The sequence below is a fragment of the Amblyomma maculatum genome, chromosome 4 (genome assembly GCF_055883805.1).
Source record: "Amblyomma maculatum isolate TAMU_Amacu chromosome 4, ASM5588380v1, whole genome shotgun sequence".
Taxonomy (NCBI): Eukaryota; Metazoa; Arthropoda; class Arachnida; order Ixodida; family Ixodidae; genus Amblyomma; species Amblyomma maculatum.
This window is the reverse complement of record NC_139347.1, coordinates 10,293,526-10,305,724: the sequence shown is the minus strand read 5'-3', so window position 1 is coordinate 10,305,724 and position 12,199 is coordinate 10,293,526. Positions and strand designations below refer to the sequence as shown.

At 48.4% G+C, this 12,199-nt stretch overlaps 1 protein-coding gene across 1 annotated transcript in view; it reads right to left on the bottom strand.

Annotated features, from left to right (window-relative positions):
* Window positions 1–12,199, bottom strand: part of LOC146190280 (putative helicase MOV-10) — a 118,080-nt gene that overhangs the window by 105,456 nt on the left and 425 nt on the right. The window contains exons 2-3 of the mRNA XM_084599760.1: window positions 10,582–10,661; window positions 10,442–10,519 (exon numbers count right to left, since the gene is read on the bottom strand). Of these exons, the coding sequence (XP_084455886.1) occupies window positions 10,442–10,519; window positions 10,582–10,661 (158 nt within the window). The remainder of the gene's footprint in view (window positions 1–10,441; window positions 10,520–10,581; window positions 10,662–12,199) is intronic.

Genomic DNA, 12,199 nt, shown 5'->3' with positions numbered 1-12,199 from the left:
GGCACACCAGGTGACCTGACCACTGCAGCGGGGGTCCAGGTTAGCGATCACAAGATGCAGGTCCTCTGCAACCTTCAGTAACAGTTTCCCCATTCGTGTCAGTGTACCCATCGAACTCCTCAATGTGTCCGTTGAAATCACCCATCATGATGAGTTCTCCATCCTTTGCCCACCTTTTCACATCCTGGCGCAAGCACTGCATCAGGGCGGCATTCGTGCTCTCTCGCGGGTTGTGGATAGACAGGTAGACAACACACACTGCCACTGGCACCCCCAACACATCACCAAGGACCCACAAGTGGTCGCAACATCCTTGCTCTGGAGCACGCCACTGTAAGTCTCGGCGCCATAACATTCCAACAACCACCACCCTTGCGACCTTCCCGTCTGTTGTTGCCTGCCCAGCACCATTCTGGGTGGAGAGGAGGCTTCTTCCTGATCCCGGAGGTGCGTTTCTGCGACTGCATACACCCAGAATTGTTCTACATCGAGTGCACGATAGAGCTCCACCCATTTCTGCGCGCGACGAGCACCGTGTAGATTTAAGAAACCAACCTTGACGCCTGGCTGTCGCTTGTGCTTTCGGGAGCGAGAAGACCGGCACCTGCTCATTGCTGCTGGTGGTGGGGGCCACTGCGAGGTCCGCATGAACTGCTGCACAAATGTCGCTGACGATTCGGACTAGATCGGGACCGGTGCTGGATGTCCCGGTTATATGCATTGGATGGGTGGTTTGAGGAGTCGCTTGGGGATTGTGCATCGGTTGTGTCGATAGCCAGGGGGGCAGTCGTGGAGCCTGGTAGGTCACTGTTGGGGTGGATGCCCCTGTTTGCATCCCGAAGGGGTGCGGTTCCCAGCTTCTCCTCTGCTGGATCCATGGCAGGGGCTCCGCGATGAACGGTTGCACGCCACCTGATGCCACTGCATTTGGGTTCACTCCCACAGTCGCTTGGCTCATGGGGTTTATGTTCTGCAGCCCCAACGTCTTGTCTGTACAAGAACTGGGAGGGGGGGGGGGGGGGGTGGAGACGGGATTTGCTTCTCCAGAGGTGGGGTTCGGCTCTTTTTGACGCTTCCGCTGCTGCTGAAGAGCAGACTTGTCCTCGCTCTTTTGGGGTTGCCGTAGCCCTAAAAAAGGGCGTGCCGCATGGGCCAGCTGGCCCGCAATGTCGCGGGTTGTAACAGCACGGTAGTGAATCCCGTCCCGGGCGAGCCTTCCCTCCCCTGCTTGCAGCCCTGAAAGGTCAACAAATGTCGACTTCAGCCGGCCACACACTTTCTTCAGCTGTGCGTTCGCCAACATTGCCTTAGCGAGCACTTTCTTTCCCCTAGTTGCTGGTTCGAGGAGGGAGCAAATAACAAGTCTATTTGCATAGGGGGCCATGTTCTCCTGAACGCACTGTGCAACATCACTCGGCTCGGCTCCTTTAAGCAAATCGGTCAGCCCTACATGAACGATTATCACCCGCTTACTGCGGCTGCTTCCGCCTTGCTGCTGGGGCAGATGCTGTAACAAGTCCCCCGTCAAAGTTACATTTTTTTTTGTACGCAAGCTTGCCATAAGGCATATTAAATAAACTCATGTAAATGGTTTTCCGTGAGGAACCGGAGCAGGCTCCCGCTCTTAGCGTTGTCGGTGAGCCATTTAGAAAAGTCTTCTTCCCTTGTTGTGGTTAGTCCCACTTCGCGCAGAACCTGTGTCCTTGATGCCCTTGTCCCTGCACAAGTCCATAGCAGGTGGCGAACATCCACCTCTGCAGCTGGTGTGGAACACTTCGGGCATGTCGTTGGTCCGATGTCTGCTTGCGATTCCCATCGGCATTTTACCGACGGGGTAAGGGCCGCCCCAGCTCTTATCCTTCTAAAGGAAACCTCCTCCAATCTCGTTAAATTACGAGGGAGTGGGAATGTACACGGGGGAATGAGGGCACGTGTACTTTTCCTTAAAGAGGATGCTAAAATGGGAACAGCGGAGCGGGCATCGAAAGGGAGCCTGGTGGGGGGCGCATTAGTGATTGGAACTTCGTGCTGACTGACGTGCACACCACTGCCCAGGATTCTCCGCAGTGCTGTCGCGATTCTGAACTGCGATTCTTATTGCACGTACATTTCATAGATGGCGCTACCTACTACATTTATCGCACGTGGCTCTGCTATTCCACTATTATTTGTTTTTTGTACACTTTGTAGTTGATAATTGTTACCAGTTGAATAAAGAAAGGAAAGCCCGAAACTTTAACAAAAAAAAAAAAACCATGGAGCATTTCAATCGTGCTTAAACAAAACTCGTGAAGAGCTCACGCGCTTCAAGCGAACCACGAAAAAATTAGCTGAAATCACCCTGACCGTGCACGTTACTCGAGAGTCGTAGAGCAAAACCGATGCTTATCCTCTGACAGCGTAGTGTAAAGTTTTTTCCACGCGAAACCTCAGCACCGCTAAAAGCTTGTTACTTGAACAGTTAAGCATTTTCTTTTAGCCGTTTTACAAAGAACGCTAACTTTGACCAAAAATCTTTTACACTAAATGAAGCAGACAGCTGATATTTTAGGAAAAAGCAAACCCTGCAAGGCCTCCAACTGTGCTAAAATCTCCGCAGCAGAATGCATATCTTGAAAGTTATTGTATATATAATTACCTGTTTTATACACTTTTCAAAGGCGCGTGGCTAATAAACTAAGCGATACACACTAATAAAAATGCTTAAAGTTGTTCATTAACATCTAATTTCTAAATATCTCAAACTGTTTTTCTCTAGGTGCAAAAGGTTTTGCAAAATTTTGCATTTCCTGAGACAAGTAGAGCTGAAAAGCTGTTCCTTACCTTTGCGCATTTCTTTACAGCTTAAACATCTTTGCAGCTATTTATAAACCAAGTGCACCATTCAAAAGCAGAGAAAATAAGCTTTACAAAGATATTAAAACCACATTTAAAACCTAAACAAGTGAGACACAGTAGACGTATGCATATCACTAAAAATGTCATCTCTTCACCCTTTCATGGGCATGCTTGCTCTCCCTTTCCTTCTCTCTCACTCGACACACCCTTTCTGCTTTTCCTCCGCTGGGGTTGCGGCGGTGCGCGAGAGCCACGTCAGCGTCACAGAGGTTTTCGCCTTAACCTTAAAGGTGGAAGACAGATACTGCGCCTTTCCTTTCTTATACACCAATGTACAATATACAAGGAAAATAAGAATCTTGGCCTGGTTAGGTGTAGGAGTCCGCAATTCTGTGGAGCACACTCAGAAACATATAAGGCTCCTTCCTGCCTTTCCCCAAAACCTAAATTATGGAAAACATTTGATTGCGTTACTTGCTAATGCGAAATTTGAGCGCAGCTCATCAGCTGTTTCACCTTTTCAATAGATTGAGGCAGAGATTTCGAGCAAGACACGTATGTACGGCACCTCTTTTCTCTCTTTTTGAAGCGAAACGGTGGTGGGTGCAATGACGGCCTACAACCGATAAAAATTCTGTGGCAGGCTAGCCCCATCAGGGGAGTACTCGGCTTCCTCGTATGACGCTACTGCGCATACCACATCTCACCCTCGTTTCGCCCTTCGATGCGGCGCATCTGATAAAGAAATGCAGACGCCTCGCCATGAAAGAAGATCTCGAAGTGGTGGTTTGGCCCAGAGGCAGCGATTATGCGAGAAGCGCAAGGCCAAACGAGCTGCCTAAACGCCAGAAGAGCGGGAGGCTACGATGGCAAAGCGATTCCGAACCGGCAGCTAGCGAAGACGCCGAACAGTTGCGCAGAAGAAAGGACGAGAGGAATGAAAAGGACAGGACGAAACGAGCAAATGAAACAATTCAGCAAAGAGAGGAACGCATCGCTAAAAGGCAAGAGGCTCAAAGGCGGATATTAGCCGCGCCTACCACCAGTGTCAACAGAGTGACGCCGACAACGCCATGGAAGACAAAGACTCGCTGGTGTGCAGACTACACGTTGAAACTTTGTGCATCACTGAATCTTTTCGCTTCGGATATCCAAGATTAACCTAAGCTAAGCCATAGCCAATTTTTTTTAGAGTGCAGCTCTTTGGCGTTCGTTCCTGGGTTTCGCGTCGCCGTCGGCCGCGTCGGCCTCGTAACCAGCTCCGCTCCCCTTTCATCCCCCCAGTTCGAGCCGGCGCTTCGGCAACCGAAGCCTCGCAGGAAGAAGGGGGCGGGGGGATACACTCAGCGGAGAACGATGGGGGCACGAGCGCGCGCAACAATCGGAGAACATGAGGAAAGGAATGGGGAGGGGGGGGGGGGGGGGGCGCCGGAGGCAGCGCTAGCAGCGACTGACTGATGCTGCTGTCGCCGTTAGCGAGTCAAGACAACGTCACTGCGTAGATTGATTGACTGATTGATTTATAGGAAGGAAAAGGCGTAGCTGTCTCCCTTGTTTTCTGTGGACATCTCAACCGCGTCGTAAGGGAAGAAGGTGGCAGTGAAAGTGGAAAGAGAGAAAGAGGAGACCGCAGTGGAGGGCTACGGAGTAATTTCGGCCACCTGGGGATCTTTAACGTGCGCTGACATCGCACAGCACACGGACCTCTTCGTTTCGCCTCCATCGAGTTCGCCTCACTGCGTGGAACTGATTTATTTATAGGAAGGGAAAGGCGCAGTAACTGCCTCACTTGTTTTCTGTGGACACCGCAACCACGCCGTAAGGGAAGGGAGGAAGATGGGAGTGAAAGTGGAGAGAGAGAGGAGCCGTTGACATCGCACAGCACACGGGCGCCTCACTGCGTAGAAAAAAACTGATTTATAGGAAGGGAAAGACGCGGTAACTGTCCCACTTGTTTCTGTGGACACCTCAACCGCGCCGTAAGGGACGGGAGGGAGGTGGGAGTGAAAGTTGAAATAGAGCAAGAAAAGTCGTAGTGGAGGGCTGCGGAGTAATTTCGACCACCTGGGGATCTTTAACATACGCTGACATCGCACAGCACACGGACGCCTCTTCGTTTCGCCTCCATCGAAACGCAGCCGCCGAGGTCGGGTTCGAACCCGGGTACTCCAGCACAGTAGTCGGGCGTCTGACCACTGCACCACCCCGGCGGGGCCCTCACTGCGTAGAACTGATTGCTTTATTATAGGAAGGGAAAGGCTCGGTAACTGTCTCACTCGTTTTCTGTGGACACCTCAACTGCGCCGTAAGGTAAGGGAGGAAGGTGGCAGTGAAAGTGGAAAGAGAGAAAGAGGAACCGCAGTGGAGGGCTACGGAGTAATTTCGACCACCTGGGGATCTTTAACATACGCTGACATCGCACAGCACACGGACGCCTCTTCGTTTCGCCTCCATCGAAACGCAGCCGCCGAGGTCGGGTTTCACTGCGTAAAAAAACTTATTTATAGGAAGGGAAGGCGCGGTAACTGTCTCACTTGTTTTCTGTGGACACCGCAACCGCGCCGTAAGGGAAGGGAGGAAGATGGGAGTGAAAGTGGAAAGAGAGAATGAGGAGCACACCGTCGCCGCCATGCAGAAAGAGAAGGAGGGGGTCCCCCTACTCTTCCTGCGTGGCGGCGAGCGCGCTCTCCGGTTGCCGAAACGCCGGTAACTCCGGCTCGCTATCACCGGATCACGGTGCGTGCATCCCGTTCTCACTCGCTAGCGGCGTCAGCGGCATCAGTCAGTCGCGGCTATCTGTTCGTCGCGCAACGTTCATATGGGCCCACGCGCTTGCTTCCCGCAACCTCCCGATAACTCAATTGCTCTCTTCATTTCTCCGACCATCAAAGCTTCTTTCATGGCAGTAAAAACTGTTAGTGGAGTGTTTCTTGAAGGAATATGTGTGAAAAATAAAAAAAAAAGTCTGTAATTGTACATATATGTCTTGATCGAAATTTTTGCCTCAATCTATCGAAAAGGTGAAACATCTGATGAGCTGCGCTCAAATTTCATCTTGAGTGGAGGCGTACGTGTGGTGACGTGGCATCGTGGGGCTGACAAGTGGAGAGAAGTCGGGGTCGTAGATTTTCTTAACATGTTCCGTGACGTGTCCTGCCACATCCAGGACCTCCTCGCCCGTACTCTCGTCAAGCAGCTTCTGTGCCGGGGGCTTGCGGTCCAGCGCAGCCACGTATGACCAAACCTTTCTTGGCCCGTTTCTTCCAGCCTTGGACAGTGTCTGGAGAAGTTAGCTGTCGCTAGCCATCATTTTAGCCTGCACAGCTGTTGCGTTCTTCTTTTCTGCTTGATGATTCATCCCAAGCCGCCTGGGAAGCATCGGGGGAAAGGCGCTTCACCGCTCCTCGGTGGAGGCGGTTGGCAGCTCTCCGTACCTTGAGGGCCGCACCTCATCATCCCACCACCTCTTCCGTCGATGCGCCTGGCCGATAGCTCGTGCGCTCTCACGATGCAGTGAAGCTCTTTTCGGTGCGGCGCGGTTTCGTACGAGGCTGGCCTCAAACTGTTGCGCGGCTAACTCGTAGGCCTTCTCCGGCAGGTACCGCCTCGCCGGTGTTGGTAGCACCGTATTGCGTTTGCGGTAGTTGGACGCCGCGAAGGTCAGCTTGAGACGATTGTGGTCGCTGCCCATAGTGAATTCCCCCGCCTCGTCAATGTGCACACCAGTCAGATGGGTCGCCAGTTTCTTCCAAATGAGCGCACACCATGTGAAGTACCCATTACAGTCAGCCCGGATATTGGCCACGTCCAGGGAGAGTACGTCTACCATATCCAGTAGTAGCGCTCCGTTGGGGTCCTGGTAGCCATCGAGAGGTCGGATGTGGCCATTAAAAACTCCTACCAAGAGCGGGCGATGTCTTGATGGATGCAAAGCACCACTTTCCGATTGCTCTCCCCATTCCCATGTCGCGCACCAAGGTATACCACGCCTAAGATCACTGATGTGTCCAGGATGGTGCCCATCAGACCCATATGCTCCTGACAGGGCCCTTCGGCCTGGTCCATGTAGTATCCTTGCGCCACAGCAGTGACCACCCTTTCGGGAGTCACTGTTCCTGTTGCAGCCCGACCATTGTCTTACGGGATGTATCGGTGGCTCCTCTAGGTCCTGGAGGGTTTCCGCTACCGCGTATATTGCATAGCGCCGTCGATGGTTTTGTATATAGTTTCTTATAGTCGATGGTGTTGTGGTGCTCAAGTGCTGCCATCTATCTACAAAAAAAAAGTTCACGTATGAACGTGCCTGCGTGGCATATGTATTGTGCTCTAGAGCACTATAGCATAGGGATAACGTGAATGCAAGGGTCCTGGAAGGCTGATTCTGATATCACCATCCAGTATAAAAGGAGGCCCGAGTTGGCAGCTCCTGTCAGGCAGCCCTACCAGCGCCATGCTCGTGATTTTTCAATAACGCCGACGCCAGATTTTATGGCGAACTGAGAATTTAACGCTACCGCTTTAAAAGCAAGCGTTAAACGTCATCCTATTTGACTGGTTTCGAATCGGACGAGTTCGAACCCGGGTACTCTGGCACCCTCCATGTAAACATACATAGTATACATAAGCATTGGAATTAATTTTTGGCGGTTGTTAAGTACTAATGGCTGCATTGATGTGTCTGTGCTCAGTGAAAAAAAAAATCCACGCTTCACTTCGTTTTTGTTTTTTTCCCTGTCCAATCATCTTAGCTTTCCTTGCACTAAAGCTAGTGAAACAGGCGATGGTATACTTAAATTTGTGCATAGCAAATGTAATGCTTATCCGATTAATGTCAAATTTCTGTCTGCCGAGGGAGTTGCACTGCAATTAATTCCTGCTTAGTTGTGACGTCACTCTTCTGGCAGCATACAGCCCTTCTTCACACAACCCTAAGGCATGTCTTTCTGAACTCACCACTTTTTAGGCTCATAAGTACTGAATTATTATAGGCATCCTTTCGGCCTCACATGTAGTTTTACCATTCCAACAAAACATGGTCTGGAGCCAACAATTACAGATTACAATAGAGAAGAGCACCTTGGTAAACATTTTGTGACATTCAAACTGAATTTTGATACTTCATGGGCAAATCTACAAATTATAACATAGCCCTACAAGAAAAGTCATCAATGTTTTGGCAAAAAATGCCATGGGAATCGGGAAACAACTTCACTACCTTCTCAAAGAAGATAAGGCTTTTATAAATGCTTTTCAGAAGAAGCAGGGCCTCTGTTTGCCTATGTTCACTTCAATAATCAGACATGAACTATCAGATCATTATTTTGTTACATGCCCACCTTGTGTTTACATCTTAAATAAGTACCCCACAAATAAAAAACACTAGTTACAGGTTTAGGCAAATTAGATAACCTTGTGACATTTATTTGGGACTTTTTCCTAGAGAAAATTAATCCTCGCAATGTCTATGAGAGGTTTGAGCAAGTTTTATGAAAAGTGTGTCACTAAAGCGGATCGTGGTAGAAAGCATAATAGAAATCTTCTTTGGATTTCTAGAGAAGTTCGAAAGAATATAGCAGAAAAAGATGCCCTTTGGGCATGTTACAAATGCAGACCCAATAACACAAACCTCAAAAATACTTTCAGGTTGTTCAGAACAAAGTGATTGCCATGATTTCAGCTGCAAAGCACTCCTATTTCAACACATATTTTAATACCAATAGACACTCTCCAAATAAAGCTTGATCAAGTATTAATTATCTGTTTGGAAGAAATCCTACACAGTCAATCAGAGAAATCATTGCTAAATCCTTGACAGATTTGCTTACTGCAGTGTCTGAATTCAATGCATACTTTTCTCAAGCCTCTCGTAACTCTCACAAATTCACTTATAACGTCCCTTTCACTTTGTTCCACAGCTCCATCTGCCTTCTTCCCTTTGATACACTTTAAAACCTTAATAGCATTGTCTTCAGTTTTGGTTTCTACAGGAAAAGAAATGAAAACTTTAGACCCATTTCAATTTTACCTGCGACTGCACAGATTCTTAAGATGCATGTGATTAAAGTTATGGACCGCTCAATTCTCTGACAGGACATTTTATCTGAAGTGCCGATTGCTTTCTTTCAAGGAAAAAGCACTACCTGGTTGTTAGAAGGATTTTCTGATGTTTTATGCTGCCTTTGATAACAATCAGGTTGCTTTAAGCTCTCTCTTTAGATGACAGCAAGGCATTTGATAGTATCGGGCATGATTTACTATTACAAAAACGAGGTCATGGGAATTATGAATTCATTTAGCGACTTTCTAAACTACTTTTATAATCAGTCTCAAGTAGTAGAAGTGGGAAATCACAGGAGCTCTGAGGCCTCGTTGTCTACCGAAGTATCACAGGACTGCTTTATCATTCTGCTTTTTAATTTATTTGTTAGTGATTTATCTGGTGCTATTTCAAGTTGTGTTATGTTTCAATATGCAGACAGTACAGTTCTTTTGTTAACTCGCACGTCTTTCCTTGCTGCAATGGATGTGCTTGGGGCCGACAAAGTGCATGTTATGAACTGGTGCTTGAATCAATTCAATCTCCATTAATCAGTGACAATCGAAACGTCTATTTTCATAATCCGCATTAGATGCTTGCGTCTGGGAAGGCGTTCCTTTACATTCTTCCCATTGCCTTGGTTGCGAATGTATTCCAACTCCCTTCCCTGATGATGTGAAATATTTAGGGATACTATTAACATATTTTGGAAGAGCCGTTTAGCCTTTCTATGCAACTGACTTCGTGGTGCATATCATGCGTATCGCGACTGCGTACGTTGGACGTATCTTTAGACACTTTATAAAACGAATTATCGACGTCCTACGAAGATGTGCAGTGTTGTCGAATCATGGCACTTACGCGTGAAGTCGGAGCTACAGACACGCGGTGCAACACGCTGGGATTGTACGAAGACATGTAATGTAGTGCGTACACGCTCTACCACCGCTGCTGCCAAGTTGGTACTTACAAGCGATGTAACAAAGGTTTCTTTAGTGGCAACCCTCCTCGTGAGATTCCTTGTGCATATGGACACGAGATCAAAGCAGTGAACAGCATATGCATGCATTCCTGCAATGGGGTGATTAGGGCGCAGTGCAGAATAGACGTGCAAATTTACTTTGAGTTAGCACCGTCCTGACCACGACCTACTGTATCCTGACACGCGTCGACGAATCATCCGCAGTCTCGACAGCTTTCATACACTGACGCAGCCAGCCGTAGCAGCTTTAGCAGTGTGCTGAGCCAAATCAAATACAGCGCGTCACCTGAGCGAACAGCCAAAGGTAATTTTCCAAAACGAAAAGGTTCCTTATCCCTTAATGCAAATAAGTTATTCATTCAATCCTAAATGTTCGCGCAGGTGGCGCGCTGCTTTTCCTGAAGATGATGTCGCACCATCCAACCAAACTGAAACTGTCGACAAAAAAATGAATTGCACGATATTTCCTGAAATCTTCAGAAAGCGTCGTCAATCGAAATAATCACCAATACGTACTACTAGTAGCAAGAACCGTGGCGTGAACAGCACGATTTACCGTAGTCAAAAGCTACATCGGGACTTACTCTTTGTGCGTAGACTCTTCTGAAGAAGCAACACAGTCATCACGCTCACACTTGAAGTTTTCAAACGGGCTGAAAATGCTGTCAAGAAGGTCAGAAATCACATTTCCCAGTAGCGTAAACATAACGCTGTATGCCGTTACCAATGGCAGGGTGTCAGCCCGTTTGCACTGGCGATCGATTCCAGAACATCCAACTTAAACACGCACCATGCCAGGCAAACCTAATAACCCTTGAATGCCGGTACAACAGGTCGAAGAAGCGCTAATATCGAACACGAGCGCACGTGCGATGACACGCGGTAACCGCTCATTACTGTCCGACCTGGACTGGCCAAGATGCCTCCTTGGACCGGCTTCGTTCAGCCTCCGACTGGTTCGTTCCACTTTCGATTCCACTTCTGCTGTAGTTTACAACTTGTTTTGCGCTTTTTCTCTCGCGACTTTTATTTGAATGGCGAGCTGGAGCTGCACGGCATATGCCTGTTATACTTCTTCGCTATGTTACTATAATTTTTAGCATCAAGAAACAACATCCCCGCGCAGAAACACCAAGGAAACACCCTTGAACACGTTCGGTGCTCTAGGCATGTTCAAATCTCGATGCTCAACAGTCCGATTCATGGTATAATGAACGTTTCGAACTACAGATTAGAGACCTTTAGTATAGCGTATGGACTTTTTCGTATGTTAAACGCCAGCAAATTAAGGGACGTTGCTCGTGTGCGTACGAAAACACGATGGATAGATGTTGGGGCCTTCCCCTTTCTAACGGGTGGATATTCCATTAAAACAATATCCTGGCCTGGCTTAATAGCCGTAACTCACTTTTACATACATACACACGAACACACACAACTACATAGATGTATGTTAACATTTTCAGCTGTCATTGTGAGCGTACTAGCTTGCACCGCTCCCTCAGGCGAGTTTTGGTCTTGGCCACTTCCACCGTCGGAGGCGTGGCGTATAGAAGCCAAGCGCCTGTTCACATGTAGTGGAATTCACGCTTCCGCCATCTATCTGAGAACCTGACATGATAAACCCAAAATTTCGCGTACACTGGCCGATTGTATACGAGAGGATGCTATCAAAACATAGTGCGAAGATGGGAAACGGTTATAAAACATTCATTTTGATGTGATGGAATACCAACACACACACACAAGTATTCTGCGCTTAAGAAACAAAACAAGCGTCGCCATGGATGCAGAATTGCAAATTACTCGACGACGCGCTTCTCAAAACGGTTCCTTGAGTCCTCAGCCTCCAGGGCCCGTATTCCTAATTAGCATCGTTATCGTACCGCTATCTCCCCGACCTGATTGGTGGAAACGCTGGAAAATAATGTTGCCCCCTCTTCCGGTTCCGCAGTGCTAACACCCGGTTTCGGCGTTTCGACCAATCAGATGACTCGAGGTCACGCGAGATAGCGACGCAAACTCGGAATACGGGTCCAGAAGGGAAAGGTGACTGGAACGCAACATGAGTCCTCAATTGTCAGTATAGTAAAAAAAATAAATCTGCATGGCCATAACACTGCATATTTTTTAAAAACGAAGGCACAGGCCCGACAGAGTGTAGGGACGAACTTGCCCCCCCCCCCCCCCCCTAGGAGATTTGGAAGGGTGGCCGCCCCCGCGCCCCCTCTGCGTATAGCGAATGCGCAATGTGCATTACGATGTTTTTGGCGTGCGCTATATCTCTGCGTGTGTTTGTGTATGCTATACTAAAAGCATTTGAGCAGTGCTGCGCTGGCAAA